General features: G+C 49.8%; 1 protein-coding gene across 2 annotated transcripts in view; it reads right to left on the minus strand.

Annotated features, from left to right (window-relative positions):
* Positions 1 to 24190, minus strand: part of NDRG1 (N-myc downstream regulated 1) — a 60262-nt gene that overhangs the window by 9505 nt on the left and 26567 nt on the right. For both annotated transcript variants that reach the window (XM_033202628.1, XM_033202629.1), the window contains 9 exons: positions 17454 to 17559; positions 14996 to 15116; positions 12137 to 12199; positions 11332 to 11392; positions 9714 to 9800; positions 7522 to 7578; positions 3759 to 3862; positions 2039 to 2095; positions 1200 to 1251 (listed from right to left, as the gene is read on the minus strand). In XM_033202628.1, the coding sequence (XP_033058519.1) occupies positions 1200 to 1251; positions 2039 to 2095; positions 3759 to 3862; positions 7522 to 7578; positions 9714 to 9800; positions 11332 to 11392; positions 12137 to 12199; positions 14996 to 15116; positions 17454 to 17559 (708 nt within the window). The remainder of the gene's footprint in view (positions 1 to 1199; positions 1252 to 2038; positions 2096 to 3758; positions 3863 to 7521; positions 7579 to 9713; positions 9801 to 11331; positions 11393 to 12136; positions 12200 to 14995; positions 15117 to 17453; positions 17560 to 24190) is intronic.

The raw sequence follows: 24190 nt of genomic DNA on the forward strand, positions 1-24190 counted from the left end.
GCAAGAGGGAGGAAATCTGTTAATTCTTTACGTGAAGCCAAAGTCAAAACATCTCCCCCTTCCCTGCCACTCTGCCGCCATCACCAGAAACTCCAGTATTTCTGCTGGCAAAGAAGAAAGTATGTGGGGTTTGGGATTCAGCAGATGTGGCTTTAAATCCAAGCCTTGCCATTACCAGCTGTGACAACTTGGATAAGTTATAACTCCTTTGGGCCTCAGTTTCCTCATCAATAAAATGGAGATAATATCTTTTTTCAAAGGGTTGTTATGAAGAGTAGCTGAAATGTAAACAGTACTGCAGAAATATCTGCTAAATAAATATCCTTGTTTAACCGCCAGCTGCCAGAGATTCTACAGTTTTAACATTCCCAGATCTAACAACTATTCTTCAGGTAAAATCACGCTGACCAAGCTGGCTTCTCTCTTCATTTTGTCAGTGACCCTCTAGAAAGGGGCATCCGGAATTGGGAAGAATACCCACATGTAACCCATGATGTTCAAAATGCCTAAAGTAAAACTATCACCTCCCTTGATCTGAACAGTGTATCTCTATTGATGTATCCCATGATTATCTCCAGTTGGTCAGCCCGTAAGAAATTCATGGTTTGTTAAGGCATGCCAAGTATTTACTACATGAACATTTGCAAATGTCACTCTGAAGATCACTGCACAAGGCCTGGCAGTACTGCAGGACTCTGATCCATAGCCCCTAAGTCTTCCATCTCCCCAGCTGTGGGGTTGTCTAAAAGGCAGAGTCCTCTCTTTGCTGCCACAAAGTTGCAGGTGGGAGTTAAGGGGTGAAAGGAGTCAGGAAGCTTTCCTAAGCCCTGCCTCCCAGTGCCTCTCTCACCTGCCAGCTCATCAGGCACCAATCAGTTTGGAAAGATCCATCTGCTTCCCAAATAAGAGGCGAGTCTCCTGGCCAGGAAGCCAAGTGGCAAACACGCCCATATAAACAAAGATCGGAGGGTGAGAGGACCTGGGAGAGGAGACACTGCCAGGCAACCAGGGCTGGCAGCCACCAGGGAAACAGACTAGTGGCTGGGCCCTCTGCCCAAAGGCCAATATGGCATTTCAGAGAAACATCGCCTGCCCTGATGGGGCAGAGGAAAGAAGGGGCAGGCAGGGCCACTTCAACAAAGTCAACCAGACTTTGCCTGTTGAATTAAACACAGAAACCAGCTGTGATTTCTACATACCACGGCATCCACCGCAGGCGAGCTGTCCCCAACCACCAACAGAGCAGGACACCTGGGGTCAGGGACAGAGCGGAGAATTAGCACAAGGTTCTTTTAAAGATTGTCCCACTCCCAGGCCTGTCAGGCCGGGGCCTGCATTCTAAAACAGTGTCATTTTGGTTTCCCCAACACCCTTTGCTCTTTTACTTCATTCTCCTTTGATCTTAGGATAAAACTGGTTACTAGTCCTTTACAACTTAGTATGAATTTCAGCCAGGGAACTTCTGTGCCCCAATGCTTTTATTTTAAAGCATCTTCTCCTCAAGGATGGAGGAGCAGGACTTAGCTGGTAATCAAGACCAAAACGAGAACAGCATGAAGGACAAAGGCAATGACGTGCCAGGTTCCCAAGTGTCACAGAACGTGGCACACTCAGCCACAAAAAGACACCATCATTACTGGTGGAAACCCAGTTAGTTCTGTCCACGACTGTCTTTTCCTCCTAGACATACAGAGCACTGTAAGACTGGGTCCTGTGCTATCCATCCCTAGGCTTCATGGAACAAAGCCTCACACAGTTATTGATGTAGTAGGTGCTTAATAAATGCTGTCCCAAGTACAATCAACAATCTTTCTCCAAGATCAAAGGCCTATGTCATGGAGACACCCTAGAAACTGAGGCCACCAGCGCAGGGAGAAGTCCAAGTCAGGCTGTGTATCACTCAGTCTCTGGGTGGAATATACCCAGGTCTCACTAACACAATGTCCTGCCACACTCAGAAAGAAGGCCCTGCCAGCAAGGCCACATTCACAGGCGGCAGCCCCGACTGCAAGTGCTGGGCGAGAGAAGAGCCACTCACTGCAGGGTGACTGTATGGGTTCCTGGCATTGGTCGCTCAATCTCCAGGTCACGCCGGCTGCAGGAAACAAATGCATCATTAGCATGAGCAGTCTTCCCCCGGAGAAAGCTCCCACTCCCACCCAGCCAAGCCCAGGAGGTCCTGCCAGTGGCCATGCTGGCAAACCACCCACATCCCCAACTTGCGAGAGGCCCTGTGGCTTTCAGCGCTCCACACCCTCTTGGTGCCCACAGACCTGGTTAGAGGGACAGCAAGACCCATGCATTTCAAGCAGAGTCCCCCTCATTTTGTCACAAATATTTGTGTGGCTTTTTTTTCCAGGAGTAGATGTCAGGTCTTCCACCACAGAGGGCCCCTGCCTTCCCTGTCCCCCTAGTCAGAGCCCCCACCTGACAGAGGGGCCACCTCCCAAATGTTCTCGCAGCCTCTTAAGTCCCAGCCTCACCAGCTCTGAGTCCTCTATAAAGCACCCAAATTATCTCTTTAAAACTCAGGCCTCATCTCTCCATTCCCTGTCTCAAACCCTGTGGTGCTTTCCCACTGCACTAGTGTGAGGCCCAGTGTGGGCCCGGCCCAGTGCCGACCACCCTCCCTGCACGCAGTCACCCACCCTTTCTGCTATCTTGCAGCTCCCAACATGAGAAGCTCTTTCCCAGCTCACAGCCTGGAGTTAGACAAGCAGGATCCAAATCATGCTCTGCCACTTTCTAGCTGTGTGGCCTTGGGGAGAACACAGGACCTCTCTGTGCCTTTGCTTCCTCAACAGGAAATGACCACCCTACCAGGACCTTCAGAGCGGGATTTTGAGAGGGGCCAGTTAACTACTGCGCTATCTGTGCAGGCAAGTTAAGAGTGTGGAGTCTGCGGTTGTGCTGGTCTCCTGTGTCTCCAGCACCCAGACGAAAGCCTGACTCACTCCAGTTCTCAGGAAGTGTTTGTTAAGTGAACGCACGGCCGCGCTTCTGTTTCTTCAGTCACACAGTGAGGATGTTACCACTGAGATGAGGGCAGGATTGTAAATGGAGGCAAATGCTAACCTCTGTTACAAATGTTAACATCAAGAAGTCACGTTATTAACATCTGAGCAGAGATAAACACTATGAGGCTTACTTCTATCTCCTGTTTTGGGACGTGGCAGAGCTAGCTCAGCAGGTTGAGTGAGCTCTCTGGAAGATTACAGAGTCTCTGGCTGACACCAATGGCCCTGAGCTCTCTCCTCCCCTAGCCCCCTAGCTGAGCTCCAGATAAGCACCTAGTGCTGGTTGAGAGGGCCATGCCTTAGGCAAAGGCCGTGTTCAGGTCCTCCTTATCCTTGGAATGACAAACTCCCAGAAGCCTGCCTGGATTCTTCCCAGCCTCCAGGAGTGCTTTGCTGGTCTCTCACTTAGCTCTTCTTACATTTGGCCTTTTGTGAAGGTCAGCAGTGGGCACACACATTTACGTTCAACCCTCTGAGTGTGCAACTGCGTCCCTCTCACGTCTGCACCCCCAGTGGTCTGGCGTGTTTGTTCAGATCCCTGCAAGACGAGCTGAACTCCAGGAACCAGCTTACAGGCCAGGTGTCCTTCCTGGGGACACCTGTCGTATGAATCTATTTGCTCAAACTCAGAGCCTACCTCTTCCACTCATTTTATACCCTCCCTCTCACCTGCCCCATATTTCGGATCTACAGAAGACGCCTCATAAATAGCAATGATGTGGCTGAACAACATCCTGATACCTGTTGTAGGCGTTGATGAACAGGTGCAGGTTGCCAGGGTTCATGTCATTCACGATGTGCTGGCGGTAGGTGTGGACTACCTCCACGTTACTGTGCATTTCTTCCTGCATTTAGAGAGGTGAGAAGATGGTCCTCATTGCACTGTGGCCCTGGGCTGGTCACTACTCTCTCGTTCTCCAGGTTATTTGGATACAAAATAAAGATAATAATACCTAATCTACAAGACAGCAACGGATCAAAAAAAAATTAAAAAAAAAAAAAAACCCTTCGGGAAAGCAGCACACCCACCCGGGTGCAGACAGGGCTTTCACTATCCGCTGGGAGCAGAAAAGACACCCCATCCTGGAAAGGCCACACTCCACCCTTCCAAACCCATTAATTAGGGAGTTTCAATTTGAAGTCAGACACTCTGGATCCAGAACTTAGCTTCATCACTGCCCCCCCGTTCGTGGGCAAATCTTTTAACCTTTCTGAGCCTCACATCTCTCTAAAAAAAAAAAAAAAAAAGGGAAGAGAGAGAGTGTTGCCTACACATCACTAGGTTGTAGGACTTAATGGAGGTTGTGTTCTCAACTCTACCAACAGTAACAATTGGATGCAAATGTTAGTAATTATTTTCCAATAGAAAGAGTTGAAAAGAAGTTTTTCACGCTTGAAAAGCAAAACCAACTCATGCAACAGGAAGTTGCTGAAAAGAAGGGCAACTGCAACTCCCACTGCAGCCAACCAGAGCCTTGGGGAAGTCGGCCTCAGCCTCCCATCTCTGGGTGCTTTTTGAAAGTCATTTGTGACAAACAACTTGTTTGCTCTGTTATTTGTACAAGGGCAGACACTGTAGGTTTCACACACGGGTCTGATGTGACCAGTGGCAACCAGATGAGAAGTTGGAGTTGGGGGTCAAAGAAAGCCAGTGTCAAGCTTGAGCTGCGTCCAACAGCCCAGGATCATTTAGGGAGCAAGGAGGTCAACTGGCTACTAAGAGCAAAGTCTGGAAAAGACAGTCAGGAATTATGCTGGGATTTCAGATCAAAACCAACTGTAGTGATCTAGGGGCACCCTCAGACATTATGGCCAGACCAACTAGTCTCCAAATAACTTGGGGTACAATCAGATCAGATGCTCAACGCCATGTGTGACATCCCTTCTCCAGTGAAACAGAGACAGTGGCTGTGAAGTTTTCCCAATTCCTATCAGTTTCAGATTACACACTCAGGACAGGGAAAATGTATCACACACACTGTGGAATGAATCGTAAAAGGGGAAAGAGGACTCTGGTGGGCTAAGCCGTGGCCCTCAGAAGATATCTCCATGTCAAATATCTTGAACTTGGGAATGCAAACTTGCTGGGAAAAAGGGTTTTTGCAAGTGTAATGAATTAAGGATCTTTATATGAGATCATCCTGGATTACATGAGCCAGGATGAAGTCCAGTGGAAAGTATCCTTAAAAGAGGAAGGAGAGGGAGAATTGAAATAGACACAGAGGAGAAGACCATGTGAAGACAGAGGCACAGAGCGGCGTGAGCAGCCACTAGCCAAGGAATGCTGACAACGACCTGGAGCAGTAAGAAGCCAGGACGAATTTCCCCTAGAGCCTGTGGCAGAGGGGCGGCCCTGCCAGCACTTGATGTCAGAGTTCTAGACTCAGAGCTGTGAGAGAATACACTTTTGTTTTTCGTGTGTGTGTGTGTGTGTGTGTGGTGTGTGTGTGAGACAGACTCTCCCTCTGTCTCACCCAGGCTGGAGTGCAATGGCGCAATCTCAGCTCACTGCAGCCTCTGCCTCCCAGGTTCAAGTGATTCTCCTGTCTCAGCCTCCCGAGTAGCTGAGATTACAGGTGCCCACCACACCCTGTTAGTTTTGTATTTTTAGTAGAGATAGGGTTTTACCATGTTGGCCAGGCTCGTCTCGAACTCCTGACCTCAGGTGATCCACTTGCCTCAGCCTCCCAAAATGCTGGGATTATAGACGTGAGCCACCGCACTCAGCCCACTTTCATTGTTCTAAGCCATCCTGTTTGTGGTAATTTGTTACAGAAGCCACAGGAAACCAACACAACGGGCAAACCCAGCAGTTGTACCCGCCAACTCCAGAGTGCAGCCTCTGTTCCCCGGTACACTTGCCAGCTCCAGAGTGGGGCCTCTGTTCCCCTCAAACACTCGCCAACTCCAGAGTGGGGCCTCTGTTCCCTGGTACACCTGCCAACTCCAGAGTGGGGCTTGTTTCCCCAGGACTCACGGGAGTGTCAGATGGTCACACATGTTAGCTCAGAAGCAGACACTGGTATATAAGTAAAGCAGGTCACTGCAATTTCAGGCAACCGAGGGGTTTTCCAGACCCTGGGCTTGCAACCAAGCCCACGGCATACGCTTCCCAAGGACAGCTGGCCCCAGCTAGAGACACAAAACCAATGTCTGGGGCCAGGAAGGCTGGGCTAAGATGGCGACCGCTCACTTCTAGCATGCTGTGAGGGGCTTGGCTCACCCCCCTCAGTGGGGTGACTCTGCAGAAGAGCAGCTCATCTAAGAGCCAGGCAGCAGCACAGGCAGCCGCCATCCTGCTGTGGTTGCCAGAATGAAGCCAGATTCATAGGTACAAATACTGGCCCCACCTCTCCCTGGCAGAGACCCTACACAAGTCACTCAACGTCTCTGGTCTGTTTCCTCTTCCATAAACTGGGAATGAGAACAGAATTTATCACACAGGTCACAGAGCACCTGGGTGGAATCCTAGTCCTATAGCTAATACTTGTGAAGCTCTTAGGACTGAGTCCAGCACACAGCTAACTCCATGGACATGTTTGCTATAGACCAGATTTGTAACAGCCCAGAACTGGAAACAACCCAAAGGTCTTATCAACAGGTGAATGGAAAAACAAACTGTTGCACATACATAAAAGGGAATATACTTCTCAGCACTAAAAAGGAATACACTGTTTTTTAAGAGACAGGGTCTCTCTGTCGCCTAGGCGGAATACAGGGGGCAATCATAGCTCACTGCTCACTGTAACCTCAAACTCCTAGGCTCAAGCCCTCCTCCTGCCTCAGCCTCCCAAGCGGCTAGGACTATAGGCATGCACCACCATGTCTGGTCAATTTTTAATTTTTTTGTAGAGACAAGGTGTCGCTATGTTGCCCAGGCTGGTCTTGAACTCCCGTGCTCAAGTAATCCTCCTGCCATGGCCTCCCAAAGTGCTGGGATTACAAGAATGAGCACTGCACCCAGACTAGGAATAAACTATTGATCCACTCATTAACATGGACAAATCTCAAAATGGTTATGCTGAGTGAAAGAAGCCAGACCAAAAAAAAAAAAAGAGTACATACTATATAATGCCATTTATATAAAAATCTAGGAATTGCAAAGCAATCTATAGGGGCCAATGCAGATCCAAGTTGCCTGAGGAGGGAGAAGATTATCATCAAGGGGCACAAGGAAACTCCTGGGGTGATGGAGACGTTATTCTGATTACAGTGATGGTTTTACAAATGTATATACATGTCAAATTTAGCAAATTCTGCCCTTCAAATGTGTGCAGTTAATTGTACTTCAATCAGCCATTTTTCAAAGACACATATAAAAAGAGAGAGAATGAATGACTTGTTGCTTATGAATGAATAATGTCACATTATCTCATGAGCACCAGCTCGGCGGCCCCCAGTTGACTGTGTCTTGTTCTCTCCACCCCCACATGGGGCCCTGTGCTGAGCACCACACAACGCATCGCTCAGCAGGAACAGCAGAATGCCAGGCCACACAACTCACCTTCCCAAAGAGGTGGGACACCACCATGTCTGGCAGGGCTTGGGTCCATCCAGAGATCTAGGGAGGAGTAAAGTGGGTGGATTAGAAACCAGCAGCTAACAGTAGTGAACAAAGTCAGCAAAACCCCACTTCCCTGCGGGGAGAGTGGCATTGCCAGACTCCCCTCTGCATGCAGGCCTCAAGGACATCCCCTTGATAGAAACTCAGTTCCTGTCTCCAGTTCCCTCCTGGACCTGACCCCCCAAATGCAGGGCCTAGGACTATATCCAATTCCTTATTTTCAGAGGCCCATGCACAAGAAATCCACAGCAAATGAGCGCTGAATAAAGATCCAGCTACTGCTAGCTTACCCTGCTCAAAACATTCACTAAGTCCTCAGCAAAGAGGGCCGTCCATTCACCTCTTCTAAAAACACACTGAACTCCCCCGTCTATGCCCCCGGATATGCTTGGCTCCCAACTATCCCTCTCTCTCATCTCCAAGCCAGTCTCCCCTTTCTATGTATACTGACACTACCAAAGACACTGACAATCTTCTTTTACTACCTCTCCCCAGTGACTAGGTTTGCAGCAGGAGCTCTATAAATGGTAGGATACAGCAGGAGCTCCATAAATGTGTGCTGACCAAAGCACTGGGCACAACTAAGTAGCAGAGAAGCTCTAGACCTAAGGGTCTTTGGCTGGCCCTCGCCTGCCACAGGCCAGCTGTGTGGCACTGGGCAGTCTGCATACCTCTGGGTCTCAGACGTCTAGTCTGGAAATGGGAGTGCCAGGAACTTCAAGGCCACAAAGTCAAGGTGAGGAGTGCAAGAAGTAACTGCACATATCACAGTGTTTAATACCAATGCCTGGTACTCAAAAGGCTGGGGTTGAAAAGGAAGGGAATACTACAGCTATGAAAGCCCCGCAGACATTCCCCAGGCTTCACATTAGCCAGTGGTCGACACCGCCAGACCTTCCAGTCTGGCTCAGAACAGTGATCACGAAGCACAGCGGGTGGACTGGAATGTCACTGCCTTTGCTGGAAAATCAAATGAAAAACAGAAGCGTGTTCCACTCCCTAATGTCATACAGGCAGGAGGGAAGGGCTCCCGCATTCTGGAGGAATGTTCAAAGAACAAACACAAAATCACAGTGGCTAGGACGGGGCGGGGGATGGGGCAAGAGGCACGGCCCCTTCAAACCCTCAGTCCCTGGCAGCCACCCAAAATTTGGCAAAAATGCACTTGCAAAATGAAAAGCTGAGATCACTTCAGCTTTGTCCTATTTCAACTGGAATGACCTGCCCATCTCCTTGGCAAACAATGAGGTCTTTACAGGGCAAAAAAACAAAAACAAAAACACCACAATGACAATTTTTAAAAGATAAACAAGGAACCTTAGGACACCAGTCAGGGCAGAGCTTCCCAAGTGACAGCACAGGTCCCTTTTCCTCCAGGCAGCCCACCCTGCTGGCCAGGCCTGCCTGTCTCCCACCCCAGACAGGAGCCCCAGGGGCAAGGATGGTCAGATCCACAAACCACGAAGTCAAAGCAAGCTGCATCCAGTCCCCATTCGACTGCCTAGCTTTATGTGGCCCTGGATAATCCCCTTAGCCACACCGAGTCCTCACTTCTGAAACGGTGATAAAAATTCTCACCTCCTAGAGTTACTATGAAGATTAACTGCGGTAATGCACACACAGCAATGTAGAACAAAACTAGCACATGGTAAACTCTCAATCTACGTTAGCTAATTATTATCGTAAAATGCTGTGGCACACTAAATAGACATTTATTTTTCTTTAATAATATGTGAATGAATTCCTAAGATTAGAGGCTTTTGTCTTGTTCATCTCAAGAAGTTTTGTTCTTCAAGATGCTCAGTATCTCGACCAAAGCTTGACACAAGTTAGGTACCCAGCTAATACTCACTAATCCAAGCAATGCTTATCCAAGCTGGCTCAGGGAGCTGCATCCCAGTGCTTTCCCTGGCTTAGACAGCTCGGTGGTATTTAAGCCTTCTGAATGGCAAACGGCTGAGGTCATGTGTACTGTTCTAAGCAAAGCAGAGGGAACCGGAGTGGGCAGTAGCGAGTAAAGAGGAGTGGGTAAAGAGACAGCTCGTAGCTCCAGGGCTCCCCCAGCCAGAGGCTGTGTGCACCTGTCCCTCTGCCTGCAGGGACTCCGTCTGCCTGACAGGCCCCCACCTCACCTTGGAGGCGGCCCAGTCCATCCAGCCTTCCGCACAAGGGTTCACGTTGATAAGCACGAGGCCCTCTACCATCTCAGGGTTGTTTAGCTGCGATTCAAGACACAAAGTGAGACAGACATCCCAGCAATCTGAAACACTAGGAACTTTCCAAGGCAAACCGAAGCTTGAGAGAAGTACCCAGAAAAAGGCAGTGTGGGCAGCAGAGCAAGCTGCTGCTCCCTGGCCCCACCCCATGCAAAACTGAGGTTCCAGAACAGCAGACATGGGATCGGGTCCTAGAGAGAGTGGGAAGGAGAAAGAGGAAGTACAAAAGAAGTAGGAAGCCCACTGCTTTGCAGACCTGCCTTGGGCAAGTCACTTCAACCCATGGAGGCTCAGCTTCCCCAGCTGTCAAATGCATGTAATACACCATCAACCTCATCAATCAAACAGGGTACACAAATGCTCTCTAGCTGTGGCAGTAACAACTGTATTACTTACTTTCAGAATATATAAACACACACACACACACACACACACACAGAGTTATGCATCGCTGAATAACAGGGATACTTTCTGAGAAAATTGATCATTAGGAGATTTTGTCATCGTGTGAAGATCTCAGAGTGTACTTACACACACCAGATGGTATAGTCTACAACTCACCAAGGCTGTATAGTACAGCGCATTGCTCCTAGGTTTGCTGTACAAACCTGTACAGCATGTGACGCTACCGAACACTGCAGGGAATTGCAACATGATGCTAAGTATTGATGTATCTAAGCAAATCTAAACATAAAAATGGTACCATAAAAATGAACCATTATAATCTTATGGACCCACTGTCAAATATGCAGTCTGTCATTGACCGAAATGTCATTATGTGATGCAGATATATATAGATATAGATATGTACACCTGGGGTACAGTTGAGACATTTTTTAATTTGCTGAGAGTCTATATGGCCAGACCATTTTGTATTCATGTCAGTATTTCTTTTTTTTTTTTTTTTGTAAGATGGATGTTGTAGAATCATGTCAGTATTCCTAACCTCTAGCAAAGCCCAGCAAATCATAGGCAGTCAAAATACCTATGGATGAACAAAATGAGTATTGTTGCATTCTTACACAATTGCTTGGTGAGGATACAAAGGAAGAGTGGCTTTTGACCTGAGCCCAGAGAATTAACAATGACAACTGTCATGAAAACTTCTTGTGTCTGATTCTAGTTTAGAATCAGTTACGAACCAGGAGTACCCTGACTGCAAAAACCTGTACAGCTGTTACAAAGCAGTGTCACACAGAGTACTCAGTGAGCAAGGAGCGTCCTCACTAGATGGCTAAGCAGACAAAGTCAATGACAAAAGAATGTGTCCAGTATCACTCAAGAGTGGAGGAAGAGAAAAGGTTGTGAGTATATACATATATATTACATATATATACACACACACATATATATATATGTATATATATATGAGTACTCATGTGCCCCCCCCCCCCCCACCCACACACACACAAACTGTGGAGCATACGGGTCATTTCTTTTTCCCTTTTGGGTTTTCAATGCTTTTTCCAAATGTCTTCTTTCATCTTAAAATGTTATTTAAAATGCGATTTTCAAAAAATGCCAAAGCACTCACGGCAAATCGAGTTAGGATGTAGGCGCCTGCTCCTGTTCCCATGCCAATAATGCTTTTCAGCCTGGAAGCAGAAATACAAATGCATGTCACACAAGGAGAGAGTGACAGGAGCCTCCAAGGACCCACTTAGAACTTCCTGAGGGTGACCGCCTGGCTAGGCAATGCGGGAGCATGCTGCCATGACTGCCTGCACAGCCCTGAGGTTACCATGTTTTAGGACTGGACAGAGACTGCGACCGACCTTGGAGAGCCGCGCCCCTTATCCTCACTTCCCTCCTGGCCGCCACCCAGGCTCTGAGAGACCGTCTGACATTTCGGGAAGGCCCATTACGGCATCATTTCTTCCCACTCTTAAGCTTTATTTTGGATTCTAAAACTTGGAACGAAAACAAATTGGGCAAGAACCATGAAGTTATCATTATTTGAAGGACTCAAGACAGAGATGAACACTGGAAAAACGAGGGTGTGGAGAGAAAAGCTGAGGTCTCAGGCAACTCCATTCCAGAACATTCCATGGGAAAGAGAAGGGAATGGAAGAACAGGAGGCAAGAGCAAATGGGTGGGGCGGCTGCCATCACACAACATAACATTCACGCAAGAGGAAAACTGAAGTTACAGGAGGCAGACTAGAGCTCAGAGACTGTGTGAAGAACAGTGTTCACGGAGTGACAAGCTAATTTCTTGCCTCATCTTTAAACTGCAAGCTTAATTTTAGTGGTCAGTCCAGATCAAAGCCAAGGGGCAGGAAGACGCTAGAAGCCAGGCTTCTCTGCAAACGGAGGAGGAGCTGGTCCCTTGCTCTTACCCAAACTGTTGAAGGACTCCAGGAAGCATTTCAGCCAGCTGATCCATGGAGGGGTACATGTACCTGGGGATGACACAGAGAGGCCATTAGTGAACGCCCAGAGAGAAACGGGTAATCCAAACAGGGACACGCTTGAAGGGTGGGGGCCATGCAACAGACTGCCCCATGCACCCAGAACCCCCAGTCTAGTCCCTTCCCATCCTCCTTCCAAGAAGACCCTTGCAGTACACCCTAACTATCAATTGCTTCCTATGCGTCAGGTCCCATGGATGCATTTTGGGGTATTATTAGCTCATTCAGTTCTCACAATAACTCTAGAAGGCTGCTAGGATTTTCCCCCCAGCAAGATTATAAATATCACTGAGGCTGAGAGATAAGCCACTTGGCCTTACGAGAACAGTAGATGGTTAGCCAGAAACATGTCCTCACTGGGTTTGTCTGGTTTTGGGTCTAGAGTGTTGCAGAAACTGACTAGAAGGCATTTCACAATTCCAACCTCAGGGAGAAGGAATTAGATCAGGCATGAATGAGTTCCATCCGCAAAGGAGTGATTGATCCTCACACATGCCAGGCTCTTGGTGAGGTAATGGCAGGGGCTTGTGAGCAAAGCAGAGGCAAACCAGGACAGGAGCCAGCCCTCAAGTCAACAGAAACAGGGGGTGTGACTCATAACAAAGGCTATCGAAAGAGACCTGCCGTGATCAGGTGATCAGGGAGGGCTTCTTAGAAGAAGTGACGCTGAAGGGGTCATGGGAACCTGATGAGTAAAGCGTGTGGGCAGGGAAGCAGCGTGTTCAGATGCCCTGGGAAGAGCCAGGAAGAGCCCGTATGGTGTAGCTCCACATCAACAGAACCACTGAGTTAGAAGCCGCAGGGCAGAAGAGGGGCAAAGACATGAAGCTCCTCTGAAATGGCCACGCCTCAATTTGGAGCCAGCAGCTCCTAAGGTGTGACACTGGAGAAGCCACTTAATTGCAGGGCCCTCTGTTTCTTCCCTGTTGCCCAGGGCTGGTGTGAGGCAAGGAAGCAGCAGAATTCTACTCCCAAGGTCCCTCCTGTATAGATGGTGGAAGCCAGAGCCAGGAAGAGCCCAGCCAGGGATCCCCCACCCTGCTCTGCTGTCTTAGCTTCAGGATATAGGGGGCTCACCCTTAAAGGGCCTGGGAGACTCCCTCTCACCCCTCCCAAGCCCCACACTCTCCTCTGCCCTACTCCAGGAGGAAGAAACAAGTCAGGCACCACTCTGACAGTGGGTCCCACCAGATGCACACAAAAAACACCTAGTAAACTAGGGGGAAAATACCCTGTAATATCCAGACCAACTGAATACAAATTCCTGGGGGTGGGGCTCAGGCCTCAGAATATTTGTAAAACTTCTCCAGGGGGGAACTAAGAGTCTCAGCTTTCCCCCAAGTCTTTCACACAATTGGTCCAACCAAAGATAGATTTACTGACATACCTCTGGCTTTATCTGCTGGTTAACAATTAACCATGTCCCACTGTTTTAATACACTTTTAATTTTTGGTCCTGGTCCCATATGGTTGGCTGTACCTTCCCTTCCTCTCTGATAAAGGTTAATTATTAAGGATAATTCTGAACACTAATAAAAAAGGATTTCTATTTACAAATGCCAAGAAGGCCCCTTCTGGAAGACTTTAAACCCAAAAGAACTTGCTCCTGCCCTGGTTTAATCAGAGCGTCAGGTGCGGGGACAAGAGGGATTATCTCTGAGGTCTGCCTCCCCAACATGATGCTGATTGGGGGATCCAACAAGCTTGACCATAATTGCACAAGGGGAAACTGAAAGGCCATGCCCATACAGATCACGGGCTGACAAGGGCCAGGCAGTGTAAACACTCTCAACTAAGGCAGCCTGATGTTCCAAAGAGGACACACGTCTCAGTAGACAGGACCAAAGCCAACTCCCTGGTTCTCAGCTGTGCAACCTTTTTTTCTTTTTTGGAGACAGAGTCTTGCTCTGTCACCCAGGCTGGAGTGCAGTGGTACAATCTCCGCTCACTGCAACCTCTGCCTCCCAGGTTCAAGGAATTCTCTGGCCTCAGCCTCCCGAGTGGTGGGGATTACAGCCATGTGCCACCACGCCCGGCTAATTTTTGTATTTTTAGTGGAGACAGGGTTTCACCATGTTGGCCAGGCTGGTCTTGAACTCCTGACCTCAGGTGGTTTGCCCACTTCGGCCTCCCAAAGTACTGGGATTACAGGCGTGAACCACCGTGCCCGGCCTCAGCTGTGCAACCCTGAGCAAGGTAGTTAATGCCTCCATGCCTCAATATGTTCATCTGGAAAATGCAGCTAACAATACCAACCACACAGAGCTAGCTATAAGGATTAACCCCAATGTTAAATACAAATGATGAAGCCTAGCCCACAGGAAGTGATCCATCAACGTTACTTCTCTCCCTCTTTTTTTCTCCACAACCTTCTACGTTTTTCACCACACTATTTGGTCATGTCAAGTCCTCCTCCACTTCAGTCCTGTCCAGGCTGAGCACAGCTATGGTAACGCCAGCCTTGCAGGAAGGCTGGGGGAAGGGGGAGGTAGCATCTGATGAGTATGCTGTTTCAGTTTAGGAAGATGAAAAAGTCCTGGAGACAGATGGTGGTGATGGCTGCACAACAATGTCTGAATGTCCTTAATGCCACTGAACTATATACTTAAAAATGCTTGAAGTGCTAACTTTTATGTTATGTATCTTCCCACAATTTAAAAAGTGGTTAAGACGATACATTTCATATTTTACCACAACTAAAAAGTATTTAAAAGAGCAAAGCAGCTGAACCCCTCCCCGACACCCAGTTTCCATGCTGTAGAGCTCATAGGGCAAGAGGCCTCTCACCCTGCGGGGAAGGAGGCTGCGCCGTCCTGCTGGCCAGGGGCATCCACGTGGCAGACGGCGAAGTGCTGGGTGATCTCCTGCATGTCCTCGTAGTTGAAGAGGGGATTGTAGCAGGTTTTGTCTGAAGAATAGCAGAGAGGGAGAGACGAGAAAGAAGTAAGAGGAGAAAAAAAATCAGGTGTCTCGGTGGCAAAGCTCATTCATTTTGTTTCACTCCTATTCGGAAGAAGGAAGTGAACTGGAAGAACACAGATGTTCGCGTTTTTTGTTTTTTGGTTTTGTCCCCATGCCCACTTTCTTCTGGTGATAAAAAGCAAGAGTAAGTCATGGGGCAAGGGAGTGGGAACTGGCAGATGAATCTTGCAGTTGGTGCTGGAAGGGGCTCCCAGGCTGGCTCCTGCAGCTCCTCCAGTCAGTCAGGGTCAGGATGGCCCTGGCATGAGATGGGTTTGCCCCCCTGATCCTCTCTTTCCATCTGGGCCCACTATATCCTCCTATCTGGGGTACTGGCCCAGGACACACATAATTTTCAAACAAGGAGGAGCATGGGAGGTGAGATGTGCCTCTTCCTTTCATGTGGCCTAGATGAGTCTCCTCACCGCTGAAGCCTAAGAAAGTCGGGCTGCTCACCCTACTTCCTGTCCCTTTTCCTCCTGGGCACTCAGCTAGACAGTACTTCCCAGGCTCCCTTGCAATGAGAAGCAGCCATGTGATCTGTTTCTGGCCAATAGCCTGTGACTGTCACCATTTCCTCACCATACCTGCCACCGAGATCCTCTAAGATCCTCTAAGCTTCTCTCTTCTCCCATCTACCTGCCAGAAGCACAGTTTCCAGCAGAAGGCTCTGCAGCTCCAGCGGATGGCAAACCCCCAAGCTAGAAGGAGCCTGGGTCCTTGAATTGCCAAATAGAACATGTCCCACTCAACACCCACTAAACTGTTACATGAGCGAGAAATAAAACATATATTGTGTTAAGCCACAGAGGGCTTGGCATCTTTTGTTACAGTGGTAAGCCTATGATAAACCAACAATGAGCCTCTCTAAATGGGGAGAGAGGCTGCCATACGCAATTCCAGTTCCTTGTCAGAGTCCAATAAGATAGCGTAAATCAAAATACCTAGCATGGACCTGGTACAAAATGGATGTAAGGGAAACAGACAGGGGCAGAAGTGAGATAAAAGAAGGTGAGAATGAAGTAAAAAAGTGGTTTTCAGTGGATTTCCGTGAAATCATCCCCAGCCTCAAGGTATTGATAAGCTTTATAGAAACAAAAGAAAATCAGGCAGTCCATCATCAAAAATCAAGCAAGCTTGCAATACTCAAGTTCACAAAAATTACGGGACCAGTGAAACCTACGTGTCTTCTGATTCCTCACAGAAGAATTCACCTCTACTCCATGAAATTTCAGCATTTAGTAGATTCCATTCCATTCGCATCTATGAAAAATGGGGAACCCACCTCTGAAAACCCTCCTGGTAATCTTGGAATTCACAGTCTAAACATTCATGGCAGTGTTACTCACACAGCCAAAAAGTGAAAATGCCCCAGATGCCCATCAACTAAAGAATAGATGGCCAGGCCCAGTGACTCATGTCTGTAATCCCAGCACTTTGGGAGGCAGAGGTGGGTGGATCACCTGAGGTCAGGAGTTCGAGGCCAGCCTGGCCAATATGATGAAATCCCACCTCTACTAAAAAAAACAAAAATTAGCCAGGCGTGGTGGTGGGTGCCTGTAATCCCAGCTACTCGAGAGGCTGAGGCACAGGAATCGCTTGAACCCAGGAGGTGGATTACAGTGAGCCAAGATCGCACCACTGCACTCCAGCCTGGGCAACAGCGTGAGACTCTGTCTCAAAAAAAAAAAAAAAAAGAATAAAGTGTGGTAAATCCATAGAATGGAATATTATTATTCAATAAAGGAATAAAGGCAATACAAATACTAATGCATGGCCTGGATAAACCTTGAAAGCATTATGAAAGAAGCCAGTTACAAAAAAAAATTACATGTTATTTGATTCAATGTATACAAAATTCCAGAATAGGCAAATTCACAGAAAAGGAAAGTCAATGAAGGGTCAGTCATCTGGGGGTGGGGTGACAGATAAAAGTACAGGATTTTTTGGAAGGATGAAAAAGTTCCAAAACTGTGCTGACGGTTGCACAATTCTGTGAAAAGACTAGAAACCATATGTGTGCATTAATATAGAAGTCACTGTCACAGATAGCAAAGAACTCCCTGTGTTCCCAGTGCCTCTGGGCACACAGACAACTCCGTGCCCACATGCAGCACATTTCTGGCTTTTCCAGGCTGTGGCAAGAGTTCTTCCCAGAACAGCTCCAGGAAGTCCCAGGCAAAAAGAAACCACCAGCTCCCGGCCACCAGCCCTTCTCGGCTGCCTTTTTCCGCCACTCTCTTGGGAACTGGCTGACAGGGAACCAGAGCTCCTCAGAACTTACGGTTCATGCCGATGTCATGGTAGGTGAGGATGACAGGCCGGTTTCCCTTGGGAGTCCCACACAGCGTGACGTGAACGGAGCCATGTAAAGTCTCGATGTCCTGCTCCTGAGGAGACACAGCAGACAGTGGGCTGGTCATGTGGGGTTTCACGGCATCCGTGTGGCTGAAGATACCCAGAGTGTTTCCAACTGTGTTTTGAGGAAGCTCACTTCTTATCTGGCCATAAGATCCCTGGCTTCGGGCAGCAGCTCTCTCTGGCCAGAAGCCATTCCCAGGACCAGAGCTAGGAGGGGACTCCCAGGAAGCAGAGGACAGAGGCCTGGCTCAGACTGTGCTGTTAAATGCACAAAATGCTGGGGAAAGGGCCTGCCCGTGACCATCTCTGCACCGGACTGTTTGCTCCGTCCGGAAAACAGGCCACCAAGCCTGTGCTTCCTTGCTTCCTTGCCCCCAGGTCCCACTGACCCCACAGGTTACTGTACCTGTGACTAACATGTGGTGACTTGGGGTTACCCAGAATTCACTCCCCACCCAGAATTCACTCCCCACTTCCAAGAACAGCCCCCAATTTCCTTCAGGAGCCCACCCAACTCTCACCCTCAGTCCTAAGAGTTCTGTTGACGCTGACCTCCCCCCACACGTTTCACAAGTCAAGGCCAGTTCATGCACTCCACCTCCCAGCTGCAAGGACTGGATCAGGTAAGAACACATAGGTTGGCTCAGGCCAACTAAAGCCAACTGCACTTATTTCTAGTAATTGGGGAACTGGACTGGACTTGATGGAGCAAGGCTGGGAGGGCTGGATCTGCAGCAGCAGCCACATTGTCACCATGAGGCAAGGGCCTGCCTGAAAGTATGGCCAGCCTAGGGACAGAAAAGAGTGAAAGAAGGTTTAGGGATGGCATCCACCACCTGGGATTTTCAGTTACATGGGCCACCAACTTCCAATCCCATGTAAGCCATGTTGAGTTGACCAAAAGATTCTGAATGATATCATGCCCATTCTCCCTCCTGCCCTTCCTTCTCATTGGGCCAGGTGGTTCTTCTGGTCAAGGTCAACTCTCCAGCTCGGCCAGCGACCCCCAGCCAGCTTACTCCCACTCATCCCCGTGCCTCTCCGCACCAAATCTTCCTAACAGTTGAAGGCCTGCTCATCTTTCTTCCTCTGGATAACCAAAAAAAAAAAAAAAGGCACCCTGCCTTGGTTCCAAGCACCCCAGTTCACTCCTGGACCAACCCTTCACCTGCCATGTTCATCTAAACTCCTGCAGAGGGTGGTTGTGAGTCTTTCTCAATCGTCACTTCCACTCGCCCTTCACCCCATGCCTACCCTGGGCTTCCGCCCTCCTCAAGGTCACCCAAAAGTTCCCGAGGACCCCAGTCACTCGTCTCCCTTCAGTGATTTCCACGTCTGTGAGCAGTGACCTCCCCTTTGAAGTGCTCCACTCTGGGCTCTGCTCCCACAGGGCAATTGGGAAGCGGCGAGGCAAGGCTGCTGAGACTATCCAAGTGCCAAGGCAGTGCTGAGCCATGTCCCTCCACGTCCTCACCCTCACAGGAGCCCTGCCAGGGCCAAGTGACCCAGCTGGCGGAGGAAGTAAAGTCAGTGTCCCAGAGTCACGTGGGCAGGCAGCACAGAGGCGGGTCCCCCAGACAATCAACCTCCGCGGGGCCTCAGGCTTCTCAGCACTTGGCCCGCCCGCGAGCAGCGCACACTCAGGCCTCATGAGGCCACTCAGCTCAGCACACTGCACTGATTTTCCAAAGAGTAAATGAGGCAGTGAAGTGGAACACAGAACACTCCAGATGCTGCTGAACCTGCTTCCAGAAGCCCGCAGAAATGTGACCTATACAGGTCACTGCCGTGTGGCGGCAGAGGAGAGTCAATGTTTACAAACTCACGCTTGAGAAGAGGCGATGGGACAGATCACCCACCACTCAGGTGCCCTGTGGGGGCAAGTCACCTCCTCCCCAGCTTGAATCTTTAAAACAGGAACAGCCAGGCCCTTCCTCCCTCCTAGGGGTGCTGAAAGTCCAGAGAATGCCGGCTGCTCCATCCGCAAGTGACACCCTGTGACTCCCGGATGGCAGCCACCCACATGCCATCCACACCAGCTGGTGATCGGATTCCACCTCTGCTACTTCTTTACCCCTGATACTTAAGGCAGTTTCATTTCATCTGAGAAACATTCATTAGGCACCTATTGTATGCCAGGTCCCCTATGTCCCCGCAGGGATGAGTGGGTGACAACTCACAAGCTAATAGGGGCAGTGGAGACGGTCCCAGGGGGCTGCAGGTCCTCTGGGTCCTCTGAGAAAAGAGGAGAAAAAGGATTTAACCCACCGGGGTGTTGCTGGGAATGGGACCAGGAAAGCCGCCTGAATCCCATAAATCAACGATTCTCAACCCGAGGAACAGGTTCAAAAATAAAGAAAAATGGCATCCAATTCCCAGGCTCCCCCGCAGTGTATGGAAGCTCCGTACTGAGTTTCCAACAAGAAATCACCACCTCCCCCTCCCCAGTGGAGGAGTGCAAGGGTTCCCGACACCCACTTGAAGAACCCCGAAGCCAGCCAGCCCCAGGCCACCATCATGCTTCTGCAGAAAGGAGACAAGCACTCCAGCTCACTCATGGACCAATCTCTCACCTGCCATGTTCATCTAAACTCCTGCAGAGGGTGGTCCTGACTCTTTCTCAATGGCCACTTCTACTCACCTGCCCTGGGTTTCCGCCCTCCTCAAGGTTACCTAGAAGTTTCCTGTTCCTGAATGGCACAGAGATGCGGCAGTGGTTACCAGGGGACGGTGGTGATGTATAAAGAATGTACTGTACAGAGCCAGGCCCAGCCCCCTGGGAGCACCTGGGCCCGCCCAGCACAGGGTCATCCTGGCACCTTCATTAGCTCCCAACACCGTAAGTCCCCTGGCACAAAGAGCTCAGCCCCATCTCCCTTCCCCACTCTCTGCCCCTCAGGGCCCAACGCTTCTTTCCTGCCCATAACAGGCATTGGAAAAATCCATAGATGAGGGAGCAGTGGCCCAGCTTCCAGCGGGGGCCACAGATCATCTGCTGGGCCCAGCCTGGCCCTGAAGCCACTATGGGAACAAAGGTCTATTTGTTTGTGGGGGCACATTCTTCATTGTCTCCCCAGCTGGCCCACATGGCTCCCTCTAAAAGACAGGCCAGGGCAGGCGGTGTTCCCACCAAGTCCTACCACTCCCCAACCTCTGAGCCTCCAGGTCCTCACCCCTGAGCTGGGAGAGCCACCTGCACCCCAGGCTCCATAGCGGGAGAGGAGTCACCTGCACAGAGCCCAGAGCACAGCACTAGGCAGGAAGGGGACTCCCGGCACAGGCAGCTGAGGGTGCTAATGTGGTGGCAGGTATGGGACATGCCACCTCAGCTGGCATCAAGAATGTCCCTGGCAGCCCCCGGGGTTGCGGGTGCATAGCAGATTTCTCACTCATCTCTTTGAAGGTCTTAAAATATACAGCCATGGAACCAGAACTAAATTGGAGGGTCTATCCTTCCAAGTCCAAGAAGGAAAGGCTGCCTGGGTCTCATTTGCTGCTCTGTCCACAGACCTCTGCACAGCTGTCTGCTCTCAGTGGGCACCCGGTATCTGCTGGATAAAAGATCTGATCCTGGCAGATAATGGTGAGCATTACCCACTAGGAAGGAACTTTATCTCCTGAGGGCATCGATCCATGTTGGGCTCTTCCCCACTCTGCTCCTGGATTGGCCATGAGATGCTCAGCTCCCTCCTGATAAGACCCCAGGGTTGGTGAGAGCCTAACAGGGCACCAATGCTTCACTCCAGCTCATGAGGAGTGTCAGGACCCTGGCTGCTGCCTCAACACTGCCCCAAACCTCAGCCTGAGCAGGACTCAAAAAAGAGGCTTTCGATATTGCTTGCCTTGGTGGGAAGGACAAAGACCCCATCTGAGAAAGTGGAACTGAAGTGGTGGAAGTCACGCAGGGGCAGGGCTGCCTCCCAGGCATAGGTGAGCAGAGGTGAGGGAGAACATTTGCTAAGCGCCTATGAAGACTAAAGCAGGGTATCAGACCTCCATGCCACTGGGAGGCCCATCAATCCCATTTTACAGGTAAAGAAGTTGAGGGGACTCTCCCAAGGTCATAGGCTTGTGGTGGTAGAACTGGGATTCGAACTCTCTCCACTGGGCCCTTGCTCCTTTGTGCCAGGGTCTGCTGGCCCCCATCGGTCCTCCACTCAGTTCCTGGACCCCCGGCACACACAGAAGGAGGAGAAAAAAAGCAAGTGTTGTACCTGTACCCAAGTCCCATCCCCTAAGTCACACACACACCCCCCTAACAAACACACCCACCAACAAACGCACGTGCACGCACGCAGTTCTAAGCCAGTCAGGAAGACTGTCTGAGATTGAATGGGAGAATTACAACACTCACAAACACAGCCCTTTGTCCTATTCAGTCCCAAAGGAATGTTCTGTCCTTCTGTCCCTGCCGGGATAAATCACTCAGTGTTCTGGAGAGAGGAACCCGTCCCGTGTCTTCTATGTTTTCCCAAAGAGAAAGCACAAGGAACCCAGAACATCAGAACTGCAAGGTGCACTGTTCATCCTCCTGCCTGAGAGAGCAAAGTGCCTGTCTCGGGGCTCATCAGGGACCCCCCAACTTCTGGCTGGGACAAGGCTGGCAACACAAACACAACTCCTCCACCATCCAGAGCCCCACACCCAGCTCTTCCACAGCTCAGGACCAGGCCACAGAAGACCCTGCTCACAAGGCCTGATTCAGACAAGACGACGAAAAGGCAAAAACCTGGCTGCACACACTTTCCTCTCACCTGCTCGGAAGAGTCTAGAAAGCTGCTTTCTCAAGTCTAGAGGTGGTGGCAGAGATGGGGGCAGTAATAAACTGCCACTGCATCTTACCCCATGCCCGCTCTGAGTCTCTCACACATGTTTTCTCATTAAACACATGCAGCAACCACTGCAGAGATGAGAAAGCTGAGGCTGAGAGAGATTAAGGACTTCATCCAAGGCCACACAGCTGGAATAGTGGGGCAGGATCTGAATCAAGCTTGGATTAGGATGTCTGCATCCAAAGCCTGTTCTCTTTATCATCCTGTTTCACATTCTCTGCCGGGCAGAAGAGGGGAAGGAAACCTTTCTCTGCCACGTGCACTGTGACTCCCTAAAGGGGGATGCAGCAAGTCAGATTCCCCACACTTATTTGACTGCAGAACACTTGTACCTCCCCAGCGTCTCCAAGGACTGGCCATCCCTGCAGCACAGGCTGTTACACTACCAAACAGAATCGAGAAATAATATCTGCTGCTCCTATCCTCCTAAAACAGGCACCTGCCCCCAAACTGCAGGCATGTGTGTCTTTGTGAGGAAGTGTGCCAGCATTGGAAATACCTCAGCACAGACATCAGACATCACCTCCTTCCTGCTACCCACCATACACACGCCATGCAAACCCTGTTCTCTTCTTTGCAGCACAACCACAATTACAAATATACATGTAACAGCTGCCTCTCCAGCCAGACCGCCAATTCCTAGAGGGAAAGGCTGGCTCTCCAACAGACAGAGTCTGGCCTGGAGGGTGCACTTAGAGATTTACAGTCTACACTGCCTGTATGCTGGCAAGTAGCAAACATGGCACCTACCACTATGGTCTACACCGCCTGTAAGCTGTCAAGTGGGGAAATAGGACCTAACACTATGCCTTGAAGATTTCATCTCTTTGGCTGTCAATCCTGGCTTGGCAGCTTTAAAACTATGGCAGACTCTGTTGGTTGGCATCCCAAACATCTGTTGTTCCCGTCTTTTTGAGGATAGAATTCCAACTGCTGTACTAAGAAGCCAAGTCCCTGATAAAGTGGTCCCCTTCCTTATTCAACTCCCTTGAAACCAAGGACGGTCAGGAGGTTCAGTTCTGGCCAATGAGATGCCAGCAGAAATTCCTGCAGCTTCAAGGAGAGTTTTTAAGAAAGGATCAAACTTGACCTTTTGATTCTTGTCCTTTCACCCTCCCGCCTGCATCCTATTTGGGACATGGATGAAATGCTCGGGGGTTCGGTGGCCATCCTACCAATCTGAGGACCAAAGCCGCATGCTCAGGTGACAGCAGGAAGCTGTTAAGGACTAACTCCAGCAGGGCTGGGTGACATTCATAGCCCGGGGTGTTAGTTTTTTAGGCTGGTAAGAATAGCAAACATTTCCTTGTTACAGCACTGTTTTTTGAGCAATACTTATCCTAATGTTATAACCACCACATGCCCCTAGCCAAGTTATCAGCCTTCTCTGACAATCCCTGCCATCAGTTGAAAGCTGAGGTCAATGACAAGGCCTCCTGTTCCACTGAGATACTCCCAAGACTAAAACCATGGGACAGACCTGATCGTGTTTTGCAAACTGCGGCGTTTCCCTCCACGTCAGCTGTTATGGACAACCGCTCCAGAGTGATTAGTGTGAAGCTGCCAGGGCCAGCCCTGCTGGCTTAAGTCAACTCTCTGGATGATCCGGAGGGGCTCTGGAGGCCAGCTGTGACTGTCTCCCCACTGCCCCCAGTAATCCCCTCCTTCCCAGCAGGCCCTGGCCAGATGCCGACCGTCCCGGGCTCTAAGAGGATGACCGCGTACCCAGGCTCTAAGTCAGCTGGTGGGCTGGGCGACCCCTCCCTCAGTCTGACAAGCCTTGGGGTCCAAGCATGGCCAGACCAGTCAGGGTGCCCTCTGGAAGAGC

The sequence above is a fragment of the Trachypithecus francoisi genome, unplaced genomic scaffold (assembly GCF_009764315.1).
Source record: "Trachypithecus francoisi isolate TF-2019V2 unplaced genomic scaffold, Tfra_2.0 Lachesis_group7, whole genome shotgun sequence".
NCBI lineage: Eukaryota > Metazoa > Chordata > Mammalia > Primates > Cercopithecidae > Trachypithecus > Trachypithecus francoisi.